General features: G+C 37.8%; 1 protein-coding gene across 2 annotated transcripts in view; it reads left to right on the top strand.

The window, feature by feature from the left end:
- MAN1A2 (mannosidase alpha class 1A member 2) overlaps nt 1-23,053 on the top strand; it is a 154,337-nt gene that overhangs the window by 24,252 nt on the left and 107,032 nt on the right. For both annotated transcript variants that reach the window (XR_009552576.1, XM_007525496.3), the window contains exons 2-3: nt 10,958-11,213; nt 18,383-18,479. Coding sequence is in view for 1 of the 2 variants with exons in the window: in XM_007525496.3 (XP_007525558.1) it covers nt 10,958-11,213; nt 18,383-18,479 (353 nt within the window). In the remaining variant the exon portion in view is untranslated. The remainder of the gene's footprint in view (nt 1-10,957; nt 11,214-18,382; nt 18,480-23,053) is intronic.

The following is a 23,053-nucleotide window of genomic DNA, read 5'->3' as shown; positions in this document are numbered from 1 at the left end:
AGTAGGCAGTAAAATACAGTAGTTTGTACATGTGTAACATTTCTCAGTTTTCCACAGAGTAATTCAGCCTCCACTAGGTCCTTCTCTGCTGTCATGCTTCAGAAGGACCTGAACCTTCCCTCTCCACCCCAGAGTCTTACTTTGGTGCAATATACCACACTTCATTTTTTTTTTTCCTTCAGGGTTATTGCTGGGGTTCTCTGTCTGCACTATAAATACACCGTTCTTGGCGGCAGTCAAGTTGTTGTTGTTGTTATTTGCTGCTGCTGTTTTTGTTGGATTGGATAGAGAGAAATTGAAATTGAGAGTGGAAAGGGGGAGAGAAAGACACCTGTAGACCTGAAGTGACTCCTTGCAAGTGGGGAGCCCAGGGCTTGAACCAGGATCCTTGCGCTTTGCACTATGTATGCTTCACCCAGTGCGCTACTGCCCAGCCTACACTTTATTCTTTTTTTTAAATAAGTTTTTTTAATACTTATTTATTTATTCCCTTTTGTTGCATTATTGTTGTAGTTATCATTGTTACTGATGTTGTTGTTGGGTAAGACCGAGAGAAATGGAGAGAGTAGGGGAAGGCAGGGACAGAGAAAGGCAGACACCTGCAGACCTGCTTCACTGCTTGTGAAGCAATTCTCCTGCAGGTGGGGAGCTGGGGGCTTGAACACTATTCTTTTTAATAGCTGAATAGTACTCCATTATTTATATATACAGATTGTTTATGTATTCATTTGTTGAGGAATATTTGCATTGTTTCTATCTTTTGACTTATAAAAAGCAGCACAGTTATGAATGTGTGCAAGTATCTGAACACCTATTTTCTTTTAAAATATTTTAATTAAAATATTTACTATTTTTTATTGGGGGATTAATGGTTTACAGTAAGTACAGTTGCTAGGCTGACTTTTTCCATTTAGTGTAATGTTTTTGAGACTCAGTCACACTGTAGCATGTATCAGTAGATACATGTGTAAAATTTCTCAGTTTCATGCAATACACTTTCACCCTCAGACTAAGTCCTTCTCCACCATCATGCACCAGGACCTGAAAGCCCCCATTCCCCCAAGAGTCCTTTACTTTGATGGAATGCGCTGAGCCCAGTCCCAAGTTTTACTTTGTGTTTCCCCTTTCTGTTTTTATTTCTCAACTTCTGTCCATGAGTGAGATCATCCCATATTCATCTTTCTCTTTCTGGCTTGCCTCATTTAACATCATTCCTTCAAGCTTTGTCCAAGATGAGGTGAAGCAAGGTGAATTTCTCATTCTTAATAACTTAGTAGTGTTCCATTGTGTATATATACCACAACTTTCTTAGGTTTAAAGAACTCAGAAGGCAGTTCCTCTCCTGGGGATATATCCTAAGGAATCAAACACACCCATCCAGAAAAATCTGTGTATACCTATGTTCATAGCAGCACAATTTATATTATATTTATTTATTTTTAAAATATTTATTTATTTTATTTTATTTTATTTATTCCCTTTTGTTGCCCTTGCTGTTTTTTTTTGTTGTTGTTGTTGTTGTAGTTATTGTTGTTGTCGTTGTTGGATAGGACAGAGAGAAATGGAAAGAGGAGGGGAAGACAGAGAGGAGGAGAGAAAGACAGTCACCTGCAGACCTGCTTCACCGCCTGTGAAGCGACTCCCCTGCAGGTGGGGAGCTGGGGCTCGAACCGGGATCCTTATGCCGGTCCTTGTGCTTTGCGCCACCTGCGCTTAACCCGCTGCGCTACAGCCCGACTCCCATTTTATTTATTTTTATGAGCGAGAGAGAACTTTGTCATATGGAGGTGTCTGGGGTTGAACCTCAGGCAGTTGACAGGCAAGCCATGTGCTGTCCTGTTGAGCTATCTTCTCAGATCTGTCTTCATTTCTCTAGGGTATATACTTAGTGGAGTTTCTGGCTCATATACATGATAACTCTATGTTTAACTTCTTGAGCAATTGCCAGATTGTTTTCCTTGGCAGCGAACTGTTTTACATTTCAATCAGCAGTGTATGAAGGTCCAATTTCTTTACATCCTTGTCAACACTTAAAAAAATTGTATTCATCCTAGTGGGTGTAAAGTGGTATCTTCTTGTGGGTTTGATTTGCATCTCCCTGATGATTATTGCTACCTTTTTGTGTGCTTATTGATTATTTTTATATCTCTTAGAGAAATGTCTACGTCCTAAGATAATTGGTCACTTTAAAATTTGGTGATTTGTCTTACTGATGTTGGAGTGTAGGAAGGAGTTCTTTATATATTTTTTTAGAATGCTAGGCCCCTATCAGATGTGTGACTTGCTGATTTCTACTCTTTCTTGGGTTACCTATCACTTTCTTGACAATGTCCTTTACTCAGAAAGTTTTTAATTTTGATGAACCCCAATATATCTTTCTTTGTTGCTTATACTTTTAGTGCCATCATAAGAATCTGGGGTCGGAGATAGTTCATCCAATAGAATATATACTTTATTCTGATGAGAACCCAGATTCATGTTCCCAACACTCTTTAGAAGCATTGTGCATGCCACCAGGGGAAGTTCAATGAATGGTGGAGCAGTGTTGCGGTGTTTCTCATCTTTTTGTCTTCTTTTCGACACATCTGAAATCAAACAACAAAAACAAAACAACTCCAGGCTCCCTTTGGGGATGTGGGGGAGAGGAGAGAAAGAAAGAAAAGAAAAAGGAAAAGGAACTCTGGCTGGGTATGTAGCTCAATGGTATAGTGCATGCTTTGCATCTATGAGTCCCTGGGTTCAGTTCCTGGTACTACAAAAGAAAGGAGGGGTGGAGAGACAGTTCAGCAGACAGGGCATGCATTTTTCTATACCATGGTTGGGGTTTGGGGCTCAGTATCACATGGGGAGTGCCATGGCACTGGGGGAAACTCTGGGACTGTGGTATTTCTCTGTTGCAGTGGATGAAAAATCAATTTCAGCAGTGATGAAATTGTACATGTGGAAGGCCTGCAAGTTATCCTGGCCTCCCTGTCACCATTTGCATTTTCTAGCTTGAACATCATTTTTTACCTTTTGGTCCTTTTTCCTAGTTCAAGAACTTGATTCCTTTTCCAGCTAAAGAAAGTTTAAAATTGTCCTCTTATGCCATACAAAAATTAATTGAAAATGAATGAAACAGCTAATGTAATGGCTAAAACTAAAAAACTTTGAAGACAAGGGAAAGACTTCAAAGTATTTGATTTGTCAGTGATACCAGAAGAACAATCAACAAAAGTAAAAAAATATAGTTTTGCTGGACTTAATTGAGACAAAAATTTCTGTGTCATCATTGGTCTGTATACTGCAGAGTTTGAAGCTGAGGTCAGTGGGTAGTCTTAGTCTGCTCATCCCATAGATTGGATGGCTCTGGACCTGGGAAGCGTAAGATCAAGGCCCAGCAGGGTTCAGTTTTTGGTGAAGTTTATCTTTTTGGCTTGCAGATGGCTGCCTTTTTGTCACTGTATGCTTTTTTTTTTTTTTTTTTGCCACATTTCTGATGGCCTTCCCTTTGTGTTTGGAGTAGAGCCAGGGCAGGGATCTGATTAGAAGTGTTGGGGATTGGTGGGGATGGGGAGGAGAGAGAGGCATTAGGTTCTTACAAGGCCACCAATTCCATGTTGAGAACCTTACTTTTAGCTTTATGACTTACTCTAACCCTGATTTCTTCCCAAAGGCCTCATATTTAATTATATTGGGGATTAGGAATTTAACATGGATTTTTAGGATATAGACATTTAGTACACATGCATTTTGAAGGACAGCAGTGTTTATGCTAGGGGGAGGTGTCTTAAGAAAAAATAACATAGACTGTAGACAGTTTTTATTTTTTTTAATCAAAGGCATTTATAGAAAACATTACATATGGTAGAGGAGATAGCATAATGGTTATGCAGAAGTCTCTCATGCCTGAGGCTCCAAAGTTCCAGGTTCAGTACCTGCCCCACCATAAACCAGAGCTGAACAGTGCTCTGGTAAAAAAGAAAAAAAATTACATACTACTTATCTGTTTTGAGTATTGTTTCAGTAAACAACACTCAACCTCATAATACAAACATTGGCTCAGGGACCACAGGGGTAACACTGTGCTTCTGAAGCTGCAGCCTGTGGACAGAACATTCCAGCAGTATACACTGGCACTTAATGATAACAGAAAATATGACAGTTCTCGGGGAAAAAAATCATACACACACACACACACACACACACACACACACACACACACAGTGGGATATTGAAATAACTACATTTCAGTCTCAGAATTCTGGGCCTCACTGTAACCCACAATACTGAACAGACAGGTTTTCGATTTGAAGGGGATAGATGAAGAATGTGAGCTAGTAATAAATTAGAGAAACAATAAAGATGGTTCAAAACCAGAAAATGGGAAGGTTCTAGAGCATAGAAAATTATCTGTAGTAAAGAGAGGTGGTCACAGAATTTGTTACTGAGACTTACTACTTTAGTTATAGGCAAAGGATACTTGGTGAAAATGCTTACAGTGAAAATAGGGTCTTTGGGCTGGGACTACAATAAAGCTTGAATGGATAATATTTTACAGGAAATTTATGAGTAAGGTTAAACTTCTTTTTTAAATTTTTTAAATTTATTTTTCCTTTTTGCCCTTGTTGTTTTATTGTTGTTGTTATTGGTGTCGTTGTTGGACAGAGACAAATGGAGAGAGGAGGGGGAGATAGAGGGGGAGAGAAAGACACCTGCAGTCCTGTTTCACCGCCTGTGAAGCTACTCCCCTGCAGGTGGGGAGTCGGGGGTTCGAACCTTGCGCTTTGTGCCACGTGCACTTAACCTGCTGTGCTACTGCCCGACTCCCAACGTTAAACCTCTTTAAGAAGAACATTTTAAGAAAACTTTTTGTTCTTGACAGATGATATGTAGTGTATTATTGATGTTGATTTCTTGCAGTCAGCAATCTAGTATACTGGTGTCTCTCTAGCATCTATTTAAGGATGACTTTGTTTGATGAATATATATCATTTTTCTCTTTTTTTTGCCTTGAGGGTTATTGCTGGGGCTTGATGCCTGCACTACAAATCCACTATCTTTTTTCCATTGTTGTTGCTGCTGCTTTTGTTGTTGTTGGATAGGACAGAGGGAAATTGTGAGAGAAGGGGAAACAGAGAGAGAGAGAGAGAGAGAGAGAGAGATACCTGCAAACCTGCTTTACTACTTGGAAAGCGAGAGAGAGAGAGAGAGAGACCTGCAAACCTGCTTCACTACTTGGAAAGAGAGAGAGAGGGAGAGGGAGAGGGAGGGAGAGGGAGATATACCTGCAAACCTGCTTCACTACTTGGAAAGCAACCGCTCTGCATGTGGGAAGCTGTGGGCTTGAACCAGGATCCTTGTCCTTTCGCTTTTGCACTATGTGCACTTAACCCTTAACCCCGTACGCTTCCACCCAGCCCCCTTTAGAAATCTTTATAGTAACTAGAAAGCCAGGTTTTTTTTTTTTTTTCATCTTTAATCTCTTCTGTTTCTAAGTCAATCAAAGGGACAACTTAAATATAGAAATCACCCTCTAAGACAAAAAATTCTTAAGATATTGAAGTAGAAAGAGGAGAGGAGGAATTAGTGAATGATTGATGCTGCTTTCTCTTTGAATTGCATACCCACCTTCAGTTTCTTATTCATTGCAAGAAAAAGTTTTTTTTTTTTAATTAGAAAACATATACTGGGGCTGGCCATTAAGGCATAATGATCCAGGTTCTAGCCCCTGGCTTCCCACCTGCAGGGGGGTTGCTTCACAGGCGGTGAAGCAGGTCTGCATGTATGTCTCTCTCTCCCCCTCCTCTCTTAGTTTCTCTCTGTTCTATCCAACAACAACAACAGTAGCAGTAACAACAACAACAAGGGCAACAAAATGGAAAAATGGCCTCCAGGAGTAATGGATTCGTATTGCAGGTACAATGATAACCCTGGAGGCATAAAAAGAAAAAAGAAACTGTATACTGGGGTAGTATCACACTATTTTCCTAAATTAATTACATTTTTATTTGAAGTTTATATAGAGTATGATTTAAAAATATTTTTATTTGATAGGACAGAGAGAAATTGAGAGGGGGAGGGGAAATAGGGAGAGAGAAAGGAGAGAAAGAGACACGTTTGCAGCATTGCTTCACTGCTCCTGAGATTCCCCCCCTGCAGATAGGTACTGGAAGCGTGAACCTGGTTTCTTGCCCATGTTAAGTAATGTGTGCTCAAGCGGGTGCACCACTGCCTGGCCCCTATAATATATTTTTAATAGATAGTTTAATTAAGTATCTATGTGCATTATCTGTGCTTAGATTTTAAAATTTTATTTATTGACTAGAAGAAAGATAGGCTGGAGCTCTGCACTAGCATATGCTGTGTCAGGGAGTGAACCTGGGGACTCATAATGGAAGTGCTAGGCTCTATGGCCCTGGCCTCTGGCCTTAGATTTTAATATCAGGCTATCAAGAAACCCTTGGGAAGAGAAGTAAGTTGGCAGTCTTTTTTTTGTTTTCAAAATACATGATAAAAATAAATTTAAAGTCAATATATGTGAGAAACCCCTGAACTGTATTTCAGTGGGGTAAAAAAGTATGATCAAAGAGGCCCTGAACCCCAATTCCACCAGGACCCAGAATGTTTGTGACCAAGAATCTTTGTTTTTGCCCCATCACCGAGAGGAAAGAGGAAGTCAGGCACTGTTTCCCTTATCTGAGAGGGGAGAGGAAAAAGGAAGGACACCTCAAAGTAGTAATAGGTGTAGATATAGCTTAGAAAGGAAGTGAAGGCAAGGCTGTGGAAGTGAATAAAAACAGGCAAAAAAATATTTAATAATGATAAATTATGTGCACAGCAGTTGCAAATAATTATTCTTCTAGGATAAGTTCTGTTATAACCAATCAGTGATTTTCTAATTTTAAATATACTAACTTTGTAGTATTTTTTTTTTTTTCCTCCTCCAGGGTTATTGCTGGGCTCAGTGCCTGCACCATGAATCCACCGCTCCTGGAGGCCATTTTTTTTTCCCCCTTTTGTTGCCCTTGTTGTAGCTTCGTTGTGGCTATTATTATTGCCCTTGTTGACGCAATTCGTTGTTGGATAGGACAGAGAGAAATGGAGAGAGGAGTGGAAGACAGAGAAGGGGAGAGAAAGAGAGACACCTGCAGACCTGCTTCACCGCCTGTGAAGTGACTCCCCTGCAGGTGGGGAGCTGGGGGCTCGAACCGGAATCCTTACGCTGGTTCCTGCACTTTGCGCCACATGCGCTTAACCCACTGCGCCACCGCCCGACCCCCCTTTGTAGTATTTTAATTTTAAAATCTGCTTTCATGAGTGAACTTTTGATTGTGATTGTCCTCTTCTTTTTCCACCATAATAATCAACCAATTTAGTTTTGGGCATTTTGAATTAGAGATGTTTGGCAAATAGTGACAGTGTATATATGGTGTTAAAAATGTGGATTTAGAGTGCTTTGGTGACCTGGTAAAGGTTGACTATATGCATATATATTTTGATATATTAGTTGAGAAGATGCATTGTAATAGAAAGAGTAGATAGAGTAAGAATGGAAGTGAGGATAGAATACAGTATTTTTTTGTTTGTTGATTGTTGGAAAGAGGTAATTTCTAAGGAACTTAGTTGTCAGTGTCGTCCCCCCACACACTTTTTTTCCCCTCTTTTCCTTTCTGTTGTACTGGACAGAACAGAGAAGTTCAGAGGGGAGGGAGAGAGAAAGATAGACATCTGCACACCTATTTCACTCATGAAGCTTCTCCCTTTGTGGGTGGGAATAAGAGGTAGTGGGGGTGAGGGGGCTCAAGCCTAGGTCCTTGTGCATGGTGATGTGTGTGCTTAACTAGGCGCACCACCCAGCCCCCTTAGCTGTTTTTAGCTGTGGTAGCTAGAATGGTGATGTGAGGTTAAGGACCGTAGAAACAAGAAGTGTATAATAGTATTCTTCGGAAAAGTATGTTGAGGATAGGGGTAGATAGCATAATGGTTATGCAAAGAGACTTATGCCTCAGGCTCCAAAGTCTTAGGTTCAACCCCCTGCATTACCAACCACCGTAAGCCAGAGCTGAGCAGTGCTCTGGTAAAAAAAAGAAAGAAAGAAAGGAAGGAAGGAAGGAAGGAAGGAAGGAAGGAAGGAAGGAAGGAAGGAAGGAAAGGAAGGAAGGAAGGAAGAAAGAAAGAGAGCAAGCAAGCTAGCTGGAGAAAGACAATATTGATGAAGGTGTAGGTGTAGTTTTTTTGGGGGGTTATTTTATTATTTATTTATTTATTTATTTATTTACTAGAGCAGTGTTCAGCTCTAGCTTTTAGGTGGTACTGGGAATTGAACCTGGGGCCTTTGGTGCCTTGGGCATGAAAGTCTTTTGCATAATCATTATGCTATTTCCCTGCCCTTGGGGAAGCTCTAAAAAAATGGTATTTTTATTTGAGAGGGAGGGTCGGGGAGAGGCAAGTGCTCCAAAAGATTTGGAGGCCAAGGTACTGCTGAGGTATATGTGGTGCTGCTGATGGAACTCCAAACATGCATGTCCTGTGCTTTACCTCAGGCTGCTTGAGAAAGATTTAATTTATCTTCTTGTCACTGGGGCTTCACTGCTACTAGATGACTTTCTCATGTAGAAACACAGAGACAGAGGTAGAGAGGGAAGACACCACAACAGCTTCCTCCATTATGTGGATATCTGGCTCCAGCCTGGGTCTTGTGCATGACAAAGCTGTTTATTTTTTTAATCATTTTTTTTTTAAAGCATGAATGAGATTTCTTGTTTGTAGATGAAGAGTTGAACTTTAGTAGAGAGGAGAGGGAGACTGTAGACAATAGGAACAAAACAACGCTTAAAGGACAGTCAGCAGAACAATAACAACAGAAATTATTTTCAAGTGCCCCTGGAACATATTGAAATAGATGATATTATAGGCCACAGAGCAATAATAAAGCAAACCTAAAATAACTGAAATCATACATTATTGCAATTTATCAAGATGGGAATGATGTGTGTCTTAACCATACCAGTGTTGTTATTCTGGTTGTGATATTGTAATGCAGTTTTATCACTGGAGAAAACTGGGTGAGGGGTACCATCTTTTTGTATTGTTTCTTGTAACTGAAGGAATGAAAAAAGGGAAGAGTATGTCCACTTTAAAACAATGAGGAATATTCAGATGTCCTCCTAAATCTTTGCCAAGCAGTATTTCATTGTGTTCTTATATAATCTAGGGTTGCATATGTCCTTCAGAATGTTTCAAGACATGATTATTTGAGTACTTTAATTAGAGAGATCTGTCATTTCTAGCTTATTATTAGCAAGTCAGCCCACAGATAATAATGAAAGCCTCGGGGAAAAAGAATCTGTTTATTCTGAAGTGATAGGTGTACTCACTGATTTTGTAACAACTCTGTTTTGAGGGGCAAAACACAAATACATTTATAAACTCTAAAAACTTCTTGGAATAAAGATTGGCATAATACTGTAACAGTGTAAGCTCAGCTGAACAGTGTTTCCTACAGAAGTAACTGAAGTGGAGTAGGCAGACCAAGACTTTCCTGTAGAGTACTAAAATCGAGTTTAAAACTTCTAAGTGTGTAGTTTAAAAATGTACACATACATATTGCTATCATATATATATTTTTTTCACTTGTGGAGAAACAAACCTAGCAATTAGTAAAAATAGTTAATGAAAATAGGAAACTGTCATGTTGCATTGTTAGGAATAACTGGAAATATGACTGTATAATGCCTTGGCATAGATTTAGTCTGGGTTTAGTACATTTGTGTTGTTTAGCCTGAAGTCTGAATTGCTCTTCATAAATCTTTGTTTGGTAGATGGTCTTCATGTTCAGAATGTACCTAATATATGTAAAGGTGCCTAACATAGATATTATATTGGGCTATTGGAAAAGTCATGATGCATTTTTTTATGTTTCTCTTGGCAAAAGTGTGCTGTGACTTTGCCAACAACCCAGTATTTCAGTTGCGGTCTGAATAAATAAAATAAGATTTTATTTCTGTTTGCCCCTATCTTTTCTCTTGATTTGTTTCTTAAATCCCAGGAATCTGATTCTTTCCTTTTTAAAAATTATTTTACTGCAATTATTGGTTTACATGTTGCTAATATATGGGTAAAATTTCTCATCTTGTCATGATGGGTGTCTGCAAAATAGTCTTAGCCCCAGCGTAGGTCCTTTTCCATCATGCTGCTGCTCCTACCCACCCCCTCCCAATTGCCTCCTTGCATTTATTTCCCAGAGTGCTTTGTTTGCTTTGGTGCAACACATCAGACCCAGTCCATGTTTTGCTTTGTGTTTCTCCTTTCTGTTCTTGTTTCTTAAATTCCCATTTCCAAGTGACATTATCTGGTATTCATTTTCTTTTTGACTTGATGTCACTTAACATAATTGCTTTAAGTTCCATCCAAGATGAGGTAAAGAAGGTGACTTCGTCATTGTTAACAACTGAGTAATATTCCATTGTGTTTAAATACCACAACTTTCTTAGCCACTGATCTGTTATTGGACATTTGGGTTTCTTCCAACTTTGGTCTATTACAAATTGTGTTGCTATGAACATAGATGTAGGAGTCTCCTTAACAAGGACTCAAAAGAATTTTAATTAATCTTGCCCAGATCAGTTGGGAATCATTACCCTATTCAAGGACTCTTATGATCTGTCTGAATTTTGAAAGTTTTACAAGAATATGGTGTACTGTGTAGGAGATAATAAATAAAAGTCCCCCACCCTTTCCCAGCTTATTTCCTTGACCTTGTGGTTATATTTTTGTCTCTTCTTTGATACTTTATTCTATTTTTCATTTTCTCTCTCCTCCATATAAGTATTTGACTGTTCTCTTTTTAGCAGGGGTAGAAAGTACCAGTGGATGGAAATTTTCAGTCTGTGGTGGAGCAGACTTTAAAGTTTTATGTTAAAAGACTAGACAGTCTTAAGGTCATTCTTACTGGTTTCCTTTTTTCCTCTTACAGGGAAGAAGAAGAACGTTTGAGAAATAAAATTCGAGCTGATCATGAGAAGGCCCTTGAAGAAGCAAAAGAAAAATTAAAAAAGTCAAGAGAGGAAATACAAGCAGAAATCCAGACAGAGAAAAATAAAATTGTTCAAGAAATGAAGACAAAAGAGAAAAAAACACTGCCACCAATTCCTGTACCAAACCTCATAGGAATAAGTGGTGGGGACCCAGAAGATGATGATGTAAGAGAGAAGAGGGAAAAAATTAAAGAGGTAATAAGCCAAATATTTGTGGAGTGACTGTAGACTTGTACTTGACTGGAATGGAATTATACATACATATACATACATCTGTGACATCATACCTTACTTCATCTTGTTTATTTTGGGGTCGTAGTTGTAGTGTACTTCCGAATTGGTAGTAAGGACCGGAATTCTTGTCGCTTTCTTTCCTTTTTTTTTTTTAATTTTATTTTCTTTATATTTATTTATTTTTCCCTTTTGTTGCCCTTGCTGGCTTTTTATTGTTGTAGTTATTATTGTTATTGATGTTGTCATTGTTGGATAGGACAGAAAGAAATGGAGAGAGGAGGGGAAGACAGAGAGGGGGAGAGAAAGACACCTGCAGACCTGCTTCACTGCTTGTGAAGCGACTCCCCTGCAGGTGGGGAGCTGGGGGCTCGAACCAGGATCCTTAGTCTGGTCCTTGTGCTTTTCGCCACCTGTGCTTAACCCTCTCTTTCTTAATATTGGCTAAAATATGATTATTGGGCACTTTACATAGTTGATAAACAATTTGTATGGTTATATTGCTCTAATCAGAGATATTTTGATATTCAACACTGTATAAATAATGTAGTATAGATCCATAAATAATTGATCAGTGAATAAGAAAATTTCAAATGTTTTGTTGCAAGGGACTCTCCTAGATACTTTAGGCAAATCTTATAAACAAGTTTCTGGAGAGTTAGCATTCTACCTCCCATCTTTTAAAGAACATGTCATGATACCCCTCAACCATAGTGCAGATCAAGATGCAGTCTTTCTATTTTTATTTATTTTGTTTTGTTTATTTATTAACTATTAGTATTTACTGGATAGAGACAGCCAGATACCGAGAGGGTAGGAGGGGGAGATAGAGAAAGAGAGACACCTGTAGCCCTGCTTCACCACTTGCAAAGCTTTTTCCCTATAGGTGGAAACCAGGGGCTTGAACCCCAGGTTCATGTACATTGTAACATATGTGCTCTACTAGGTACATCACTACCCTATCCCCCTTTATTTATTTACATTTATTTATTTATTTATTTTTACCAGAGCATTGCTCAGCTCTGGTTTTGGTGATGCAGGGGATTGAAGGTAAGACTTCGGAGCCTCAGGCATGAGAGTCTTTTTGCATAACCATTAGGCTATCTACCCCTACCTCAAAATGTTTTTTCTTCTGAAGAGTGTCAGTGAATCAAAAAGTGAGGGAGGACTGATTTCAGAAATTCTTTGATTTATTATTCTAGGAATTACACAGAGATGGGAAAAATGTAGTAAGTAACATTTCAGCTCAACTTTGCTAATTGGAACTTCTGCTAATTCTGGTTGGAGTTTGCAGTTGTACCACCTGCTTGGGGGTGGCTTTTTCAGAATATAGTAGAATCAATATTTCTAAGGGGCTAGTTGTGATAAAATAAGATAATGAGTCTATACCAACTAGTTCAGTATCTGGAGATATATTTTAGAAAAAAAATATGGACAATTTGATAGATATTTTAAGCTTAGTTTTATGAATTATTGTAAGAGTTTGATGGAATAAAAATACAACTCTGGTTTTACATCATCTCCGCTTCATGTACAGACTGTCTAAGGTCTTTCATTTGAAAGAAACCATGTTAGAAAGAAGTTGGTAATTTTTTTTTCAGATGCCTGACCTGTCTCTCTTTTTTAATGGCATTGGAATTTATTAATAAAGAGTTTCTCATGTATATAATTAACTTGATAGATAACAGTATGTATTTAGAGGGCCCAGAGGCTACTTGTAGCTTATTGGAGGTTCATGGTTCATTATGTAGAATTGATTGACCTTAGTTTTCCATCCATTTCCTCTAAAGGGTAGGCTGTTACTGTGACCCAAGCTCCATCCTCTACCAATAAATCATATTGGTCACATAAATTATCTGGCGTGGTTGAAGACTTTAAACAAAGACACTTCTTTAACAATTTGGAGAGTGGAATGAGCCAGGGAAGTGGTATAGTGATAGAGCACAGGACTTACATGTGTGAGGTTCTGAGTTTGGCCCCCAGTGCTGCATCTGCCACAGTGATGCTCTGCTTCTCTCTTTCTCTCTCCTTTCCCTCTCTCCTCTCATCACCTAACTAAATAAGTAAAGTAACCCCAACAAATAGGATAGTGAAGTTTTGGAGTGTATTTATTCTTTCCCCTCCCTCCCTTTCTCCTCCCCACCTTTCCTTCCTTCCTCCTCCCTTCTCCCCTCCTCCTCTCCTCTCCTCCTCCCCTCCTCCCCTCCTCCTTCCCTCCCTCCCTCCTTCCCTTCCTTCCTTCCTCCCTCCCTCCCTCCCTCCCTCCCTCCCTCCCTCCCTTCCTTTTCTTTCTCTCTCTCTCCTTGATACCAGGGTTATTGCTGGGGCTCAGTGCCAGCACTACAAATCCACTGCTCCCGGTGGTCATTTATTCTTGTTTGCTTTTCTTTTCTTATTTTTATTAGATAGGACAAATAGAAATTGAGAGGAGGACGGGGACGGGGGCAGGGGAGAGAGAGAGACTGAGACCCCCAAGACCTGCAGGCCAACTTCACTGCTTGTGAAATGTCCTCCCTGTAAGTTCTAAACCAGGTCCTTGGTCATGGTAATTTGTGCACTTAACCAGGTGTGTGGTGGCCCAGTCTTCTAAAGGTTATTTTGAGATTTGAATTAGGCAAACCTTTCTTTGAAATATGAATAGATGGTTTAGACCATACAAGCCTGCATTGAAGAATTACTGTGTAGCCTCCTGTAAAACATGGTTACTCACTTAGCAAGCAAAGGAAGTTGAAATGTAAGCCACCAGGGGAAGAACAGGCAGTTATATAAATTACTGACTGACCATCTGAAAGTATTAATCTTAGAGGTACCTTTAGCTTCAAAGATGGGGATATGACCTAAAGTTGTAAAATGATTATTTGAAAGTTTTAAAGGGAGCTCTTTGTGTTAGTTCAATTCTCTAGCCTTTGCAAGCTAACTACTGTGCTATCTTCCTTAGCAGAAACTTTTCTGGAGGAATAAATTAAAGATCTGAATTTTCGTAGTACCAGATATGATAGAGGGAAAAATACAGAGACCATTCTTAAAAAAAAAATGATAACAATTGTAATAGAGGATATTTAAGTGGAAAATACATTCTGAATATTGAGACCATTTTTCCTATTCTGGTCTTTAGAATTCTGGCAGCTAGATTTATATTCTGTAAGTAGAAAAATGAGAAACTGATTGGCTCAAGAGATGAAACCTATCTTGTTTCTCATTGAAACATTCTGAGTTTCACCTGATTTCCCTAAAAATGAAATTCAGTCAAGCTTTGCTTGTTTACTGATAACTTTGGATTACCTTGTTAGTGTTTCCCTCTTAATATAAAGAGCAAACCAAGTACCACCATACCTGTAAAGAAAAATTCTCACCTAAGAAAAACAGGTAATACCAGTGAAAGAAAGGAATCTAGAGGATACAGAAAGAACACAGGGGACACAGAAGCTGTATCAGAGAAGAATTAGCATTCTTGAAGAGACAAAAATTGAATTCATGAAATGAGAACAGTAAGTTATGAAAAGGAATACTTAGAGAATAAGTGAGAGCTCTTGTAAATTAAAGATATGATAAATTGAAACTAATAATAAAAATCATTCAGTAGGGCAAAAGAGTAAGACAATGAGAAAAATGAAAGGACTCAGACCCTCTAACAAATTAATGAAATAGTTGTTTTAGAAAGAGAACGAGCAGAAAAGAGGGGGAAGAAGTAAAGGACGTATTTCAAGAAAATTGACTAAAATAAAAAGATTTGAGTTTCCAGATTGAAAGGCACCTAATGCATAAGAAGAAAACAAACCTCTTACTGAAATTTTAGAAAACTAGTCTTAAGAAACAAATCCTAAAAGTTTATGGAAAAAAGATGGTACTAAGTAAAATACTATGATTGTACACAGTGACACATCATCTCCAACAATGATCTTGGAAATAAGAAAGAATATTCCTGCAAACTGGAGGGACCATGAAAAAAACATTTTCAAGAATGCATTTCCATTATCCTTTTGCTTCCTGTTGTTTTTGCATTGAAACACAAATAGTAAACCTGAGAAAATAAAGGTTCTAGGAAAAGTAATTAAATATGAAATTCCTTTGAATTTCTAAGATCATTATTGAAGAATGCAAATAAAATAATTGTTAGCAAGACAACAGGATGCTTCTGCTGGGAGACACAGTCCAAATTATAATAGGAAGATAGAGATCTTCAAGGAGGATGTGCCAGAGAATAAAATAGTCCTGGTTCTTTATATGATGTTTTCGATTATATTAAGACAAGTTTTGAATTGCACCAAAGTAAAAGACTCTGGGGTAGGTGGGTGGGGAGAATACAGATCCAAGGAGGATGACAGAGGACCTAGTGGGGGTTGTATTGTTATATGGAAAACTGGGAAATGTTATGCATATACAAACTATTGTATTTACTGATGAATGCAAAACATTAATTCCCCAATAAAGAAATAAAAAGAAAGACAAGTTTTGAAATTCACATATGATTTGAAACTAAGTATTTGATACACAAAGGCCAAGAAACAAAACAAAACAGATCCATCAGACCAGGTGTTAACATCAGAGAAAATCAAAGTTCAATTTGGTAATGTGATAATTATAGGAAAAACTCATTGTATACATTGGAAGACTGTGGGGCCAGAAAATATATGTGGAGATGAGTTTTGTGGCTTAAGATAGTAAAGTTGTTTTAACTACAGGCGAGTATAGTAAAGAAAGAAAAGAAACGGGCCAGGCAATGGCACACCTGGTTAAGACTACACACTACAGTGTACAAGGATCCAGGTTCAAGCCCCTGGTCCCCACCTGTTGAGTGGTGAAGCAGGGCTGGAGGGCTACAGGTCGGTCTCTCTCTCTCTCTCTCCCTCCCTCTCCCTCTTCCTTTTTCTCTCCCTCTCCCTCTCCCTTATCTCTCTTTCCCCCTCCCCTTTCAATTTCTCTCTCTGTGTATATCTCTCTCTATCCAATAATAAGCAAATAAAAATAATTTAAAAAAGAAAACAAACAACACCCCCCCAAGAGATATCACTTGTTTAATTTGTCCTCAACTTAAAGTGTTAAGAATTTAGGCTTGTTACCAGGCAGTATGCTAGCAGTATGTTATTTGAAGATTCTTTGCACCAGGCTGAGCATGCTCCTATATAGTTGCAATCTACTGAGTTTTTATCCTGAAAAGCTGTTGAATATTGTTGAATATTTTGCCTGTAGCTATAAAAATGGGTATGATTTTCTCCTTTAATTCTGTTGACAAAGTGAATTGTTTTGTTTGACTCTTGAATATTAAATCAGCTTTATATTTGGGGTTAAATTGTGCTAGGTCATTTTGTTATGTATTTTTTACATACTGTTAATTTAAAAAGTAATTTCGTCTTTGATTTTCCTTATAATGTCTTTACCTGGTTTGGGTGTCTAAGTAATGCTGCTGGGAAGAACAAAAAAGAAAAACGAAAGAAAAGAAAAAAACAAGTTGAGAAATGCTTTAATGTTCTGTTAGATCAACAGGTTTTTGGAACACCACAGTCTACTATTAAATAATACAGCTGATATTTAATTAAGTATGTTGCTATTGTGTAGCTTAGAACTTCCTGGGTTGTAAGAAACTCAGTTTAAAGTAATTGATATAAAACTGGAACTTTAAGCTTGCTTCATTCCAAATCTGTAGATGTTATCAATAATACACGCTTGTCTCTTTTGTTATTTAGTTTTTCCATATCAAGAAAGATTTAGGTCCCACCAACTTTAGGATTATGTTACTTAGATTTTGAGATTGCAAAATGAGAGTGTCTCTTTGCTTCACAGTGCCTATAACAATATTCATAAGATAACTTGATAGCCTCTACTTGAATCACAGATAATCATTTTGTCTAGGTCAGATTAGCAAACTACATCGTCTGGGCCAAATTTTGTCATCTGTCTTTATTTTTTAAAATGAAGATTATTACCATTAACTGTTCTTTCCAAGAAGGAATTGCTTTAAAGTTGTCAATCAACAATTGTGAGGCTAGTCTCTTTATTGTCCAAAGCAGATCCTGGTATATAAAGACTCTCATTACTTGAACACACTAAAGAACATGATAAACTATCTTCTCTAAGTATTTCTAAGATAATTTTACTAAGCCATTATATTTTCCATGATAACTAAGATTGATATTTCTTCTACACACATTTTGTCCTAAAAGTTCTTTGTTACTTCAGAGCTTTGACAGTTTATCAGGAATAAGTATATATTTTTAAAGTAACTTTTCCTTGTAAACCTTTCTTTGTTTTTTAAAATGTTTTATTTCTTTCACTTTTAAAAATTAAAGTGATATTGCAATACAACATTTTAAAAAAGGTTTAACTGTAATATAGCCAATCCCATTTGTTTCTGTATCATCTAGGACTTCTTTTGTACTACAGCAGACTTACAGAGACTACATGTACTGAATTAGAAACCCAGAGTCATATCAGCGCAATCACTATAATGAAAGCTAAGGAATGAGATAACCATATGTTCAATTAAAACTTAGGGGTTGATGAGAGAGAGTGAGAGATGGGGGTGGGGAAGAATGGTTATTGGTTAGACACACATATACATACTAAGTCAGGCTGGCAAAATAGCTCACTTGAATAGTGTGCATCTTTGCCATGAATAGTGTGCATCTTTGCCATGACAGTTGTAATTGTGAAGGAATGGAAGCTATTCTCAAAAGTACCTGCAGTTCCTAAAAAAAAGAATACCAATTAATAAAAGATACCAGTATCACACCAAAGTAAAAGACTCTGGAGTGGGTGGGTGGGTGGGGAGAATACAGGTCCAAGAAGGATTCAGAAGACCTAGTGGGGGTTGTATTGTTATATGGGAAACTGGGGAATGTTATACATGTACAAACTATTGTACTTACTGTTGTAAAACATTAATTCCCCAATAATTAAAAAAAAAAAAGAAAAGAAAAAATACCAATTATCTTCTCAATAAAAATAACTTGCCTGTTGCACATCATTTTTCTCTTTATTAATAGAATTGTATGTTAAGAGGATAATATACTAATACAGGAGATATAGGAGAATGTGTAAGAGTATAGTAATAAAATCTCTAAACTACATGAAATGTAGAGATAATAGTCTGTGACTAATATAAACTGGTGGATTGTAATGTTTTCTTTTCCTAGATGATGAAACATGCCTGGGATAACTATAGGATATATGGCTGGGGTCATAATGAACTCAGACCTATTGCAAGGAAAGGACACTCCACTAATATATTTGGTAAGGTTATTTTTTCTAATCATTATCTTCATTTCCTATCTCCATTTTAAAAACAAGATAAGACTGCTTAATCACCTTCTAAAGCCTGGTTATTTTTTAGAAATAATTCGATAAGCATTTTTCCTGTATGTTCCAGTTAAGATTTAGTTACAGTAATTTTGGAATACACAGATGTATACTAATTTTTTTTTTTAAGTTTATATACAGGTGCTTTAGTCATTTAAGTATTTGAAACCCTTATCTCTAAATTTGATACTGGAATCATTTTCAGTCTCTACTTTTGCAGTTATTTTTCATCAGTTCAGTACTAATCCTGATGTATTTTGAGCATGGAGAGGAAAGGCGATCTCAGTAGTGCTGTGCATATACCATGAGAACGACACTGTACTAGGTGGTTTAGTGGGATTAAAAGTTAGCACTGTGCAGTAGAATCCAACTTGTGTAAAACTTTTACCTCTCATTTCAACTCATGCTTTTAACTTTGAAAGAGTAAGTTAGATCTTGAAGTAGTAAGTGAAAGGGTAGGAGCAAAAATGATTGAGTTGGGAGGAACAGTTTGCCTACTTTGGAGATCAGGACAGACGCACAGCAGAATTTGCAAAGGAGCCAACAAATTATGTAGGTACATTACATGCAGTGATATGGTACTTACTGAAGCAGGAAACCAAGTTCCCTCCAGCCTTTTTCTCCATTATCTATAGCTTTAGTTACAAATTTCAAAGATAAAACATCCACTTTGCAAGCATGATAATAAAACAGCTGAGGGAAAGAGCACATAATGCTTTTTCTTTAGCCACATTTAAGAAAGACGCCACAATATTTTTTTGCCTTCTGTTGTAAATTAGAAAGTAGTCATATTAGCACAATCACTGTAATGAAAGCTAAGGAAGGAATGAAATAGCCATATGTTCAACTAAAACTTAGGGGTCTATCATGAAAATAATAATAAAAAATGGGAATGGCTAATTGGGGTACACATAGACACACACACACACACATATCAGGCTGGCAAATAACTCACTTAGATAGAGTGCTTTTTTTGCCATGTGTTTGGCTCAGGTTTGAGCCCAGCCCCAAGCTTTTTGAAGGAAGCTTAAGTGCTGTGGTCTTTCTCCCCTCCTCCACCCTTGCTTCTTTCTAATAGAAATAAATAGATAAGTCAACTAATATACAACTTTTACTTACCCCAAAAATAACTCTGGAGAATGATCATTTTTATAATATTTATTTATTTATTTTTGTTATTGGGGCTTCACTGCTTCATGTTTAACTATTTCAGGTAAGAAGATAGAGATGGAGATAGACATCTCAACACTGAGACTCTCTTCACTGCGGTGGGGGTTGGTTTTGAATCTGGGTTGTGCACATGACAAAAACAAAAGCATTATCCAAGTGAGTTATCCTATGAGCCCTAGTCTTCACTTCTTTCCTGTATTTCAAATGCTTTTGATGGGACATTATCCAAGTTAGCAGCATTATTTTTTTCCAAGAGCATTGACACTCTTTATTTTTATTATCTTTATTTATTTATTGGATAGAGACAGCCAGAAAGCGAGAGGAAAGGGGGAGATAGAGAGGAACAGAGATAGACACCTGAGACTTGCTTCACCACTTGTGAAGCTTCCCACCTGCAGGTGGGGACTTGGGGCTTGAACCCGGGTTCTTGTGTCCTGTAACGTGCGCTCAAGCATTACTTGGTCCGCAGAATTTTTCTTCATGACACAGTGGGAAGAATTTTTTTTTTAATCTTTATCTATTTATTGGCTAGAAACAGCCAGAAATTGAGAGGGAAGGGGGTGATAGAGAAAAAGACAGAGACACCTGCAGCCCTGCCTCACCACTTATGAGAAAAAAAGCTTTCTTCTGCAGGTGGGGACTGGGGCCTTGAACCTGAGTCCTTACGCACTGTAATGTGTGCACTCAACCAGGTGCACCACCACCCGATCCCGGGAAGAATTTTTTAATGTTGTGAATTTTCTTATGACTTGTTGCTTGGTGGTTTTCTGTCAGAAAAGAAAAATACTGAAAAGATTATTTCAGGCTTTTAGGTTGTGGCCCACATCAATAAAGAAATGTCAAATACCTGACTTTATGTTTAAGGAAAGAAAAAGTGGAACAAAGGAGAAAAGTCAGTAGAAGGAAGAGGAATAATAAAAATTAGAACAAAATAAATGAAATAGAAAACAAATGATATGAAGGATAAGCCCATGAGCTAGCTCTTTGAAGGAATAAGCAAATTTGTCAGTCCTTTAGCTAGGCTTACTAAAAGAAAAGAAAGAGGAAATTGTTATTAAAAGAATAAAAAATAGGGCTAGCAAGATAGCTCATTAGATAGTGTGCTTGCTTTGTCATGGACATGACTCAAATTCTGTCCTGGTCCCTGCTGCACTGAGGGTATCCTCACTATGGTGGTGTCTCTGTCTTTTCACCTCAGTCTTTCTATATGAAAAAGTTGGCCTGTAGCTGAAGACCCAATAACAACCAAAACAAAGAAAAAATAATAAAAAATGATAGAGGGAAAGTTATAACAGATATTGCAAAAATACAAAATTATAACAGATTACCATAAACATCTAGATGTAAATACTCTGGTGAAAAAATACGTTTACCCCTGCAGTTCCTTTCTTGTTTTACTAATATGTTCAAATATTCCCTATTAGGCTTCCCATTTCAGTGTTCCCATTTCTGAGAAGTTTTTTTTTTTATCCATTCTGAGGATTTAGGTCTCCCCTTCCTTTTTTTTTTTTTAAAGTGATTTTAACAAGGCTATAGGATAAGGGGTTACAATTCCTACCACCAGGGTTCCATATCCCATCCCTTCCCCATCTTTTTTTAAGTTAATGATTTAACAGAATTTTATGAAATTATAAGAATTCACAGATACATATTTTTATAACCATGCATGATAAGAGTAAGTCACCACACTTTTTCTATTTATTTACTTATTTTTTCTTATTTGATTTTTTTTGCCTCCAGGGTTATCACTAAGGCTTGGTGCCTGTACTATGAATCTACTGCTACTGGAGGCTATTTTTTCCCCTTTTGTTGCCCTTGTTTATCATTGTTGATATTGTTATTGCTGATGTTGGATAGAACAGAGAAGAGAAATCAAGAGAGACAGACCTGTTTCACCACTCATGAGGTGACCCCCCCCCCCTGCAGGTGGGGATCTGGGAGCTTGAACCAGGTTCCTTAAGCCAGTCCTTGGACTTTGTGCCATGTGCACTTAACCTGCTACACTACTGCCCAGCCCCCACTTTTCTTTTTTATTATTTGTTTTATTATTATTATTACTAGTGATTTAGTAATGATTAACAATATTGTAAGATAGCAGGGGTATAATTCCATACAGTTCCCACCACCAGAATTCTGTATCCCATCCCCTTTATTGGAAACTTCCCTATTCTTTATCCCTCTGGGAGTATGGACCAAAATTCTTTCTGAGGTGCAGAAGATGAGAGTTCTTGGTTCTGTAATTGTTTCTCCGCTGGACATGGGCATTGTCAGGTCGATCCATACCCCCAGCCTGTTTCTATCTTTAGTGGGACAGGGGTCTGGAGAGGTGAGACTTCAGGACACACTGGTGGGGTCGTCTACCAAGGGAAGTCAGGACGGTATCATAGTAGTGTCTGCAACTTGGAGGTTGAAAGGTGGTAAGACATAAAGTAGGACAAATTGTTTAATAAACAGGAGCCCAAAGGTAGGAATAGAGCAGGTGAAATTAGTGGTGTTTGGACACCAAACCTTTTCTTTAGGAACTTTTTTCCTAGGAGGAGTCTTCTAGTTTTGGAGATGACTTTTTTTTTCTGTGGTAGAAAGGGTTGATCTATTAAGGTTTTCTTTTTTTTTTTGTCACCATTCTTTGGTGTAGATGAACAGCCTAGACTTGAAGTTCCTGTCTCTTCTCTTGCCTGTTGTGACTGGACCTCTGCCTGAGTTCAACTCTTGTCCCAAATTCCTCCTGTAATTCCTTGCCATGGGCCAGGGATATCTGCTCTTGTAGGTGACTTGCTCTGATGACAGACTTCCCTGCTTTTAAGAAGGGGAAGAGTCTCACCACTCTGCTATAAAAAATGGTGACTTCACCATTTTCAGCAGATCTTATATGGACCTTGAAAAATTCATGTTAAATGAAATAAGCCAGAAACAGAAGATGAATGTGGGATGATCTCACTCTCAAACAGAAGTTGAAAAACAAGATCAGAAAAGAAAGCACAAGTAGAACCTGAACTGGAATTGGCATATTGCACCAATGTAAAAGACTGGGGTGGGTGGGTGGGGAGAATACAGATCCAAGAAGGATGACAGAGGACCTAGTGGGGGTTGTATTATATGGAAAACTGGGAAATGTTATGCATGTACAAACTGTTGTATTTACTGTTGAATGTAAAACATTAATCCCCCAATAAAGAAATAAAAAAAGAAAAAAGAAAAGAAGGGGAAGAATCTCAGCTTGTCATGTTATACTTGCCATAGTAATTGACGTTCAGAATCTTATTGCAGCACTAGGTTTAGAAGGCTGAGTGATCTTATTGAGGAAGGCGCCTTTCCCTACATAAGCAAGGGAACCAGCA

Source organism: Erinaceus europaeus, chromosome 11 (genome assembly GCF_950295315.1).
Source record: "Erinaceus europaeus chromosome 11, mEriEur2.1, whole genome shotgun sequence".
Taxonomy (NCBI): Eukaryota; Metazoa; Chordata; class Mammalia; order Eulipotyphla; family Erinaceidae; genus Erinaceus; species Erinaceus europaeus.
The sequence above is the reverse complement of the archived record's forward strand: the minus strand, read 5'-3'. Positions and strand labels throughout refer to the sequence as shown.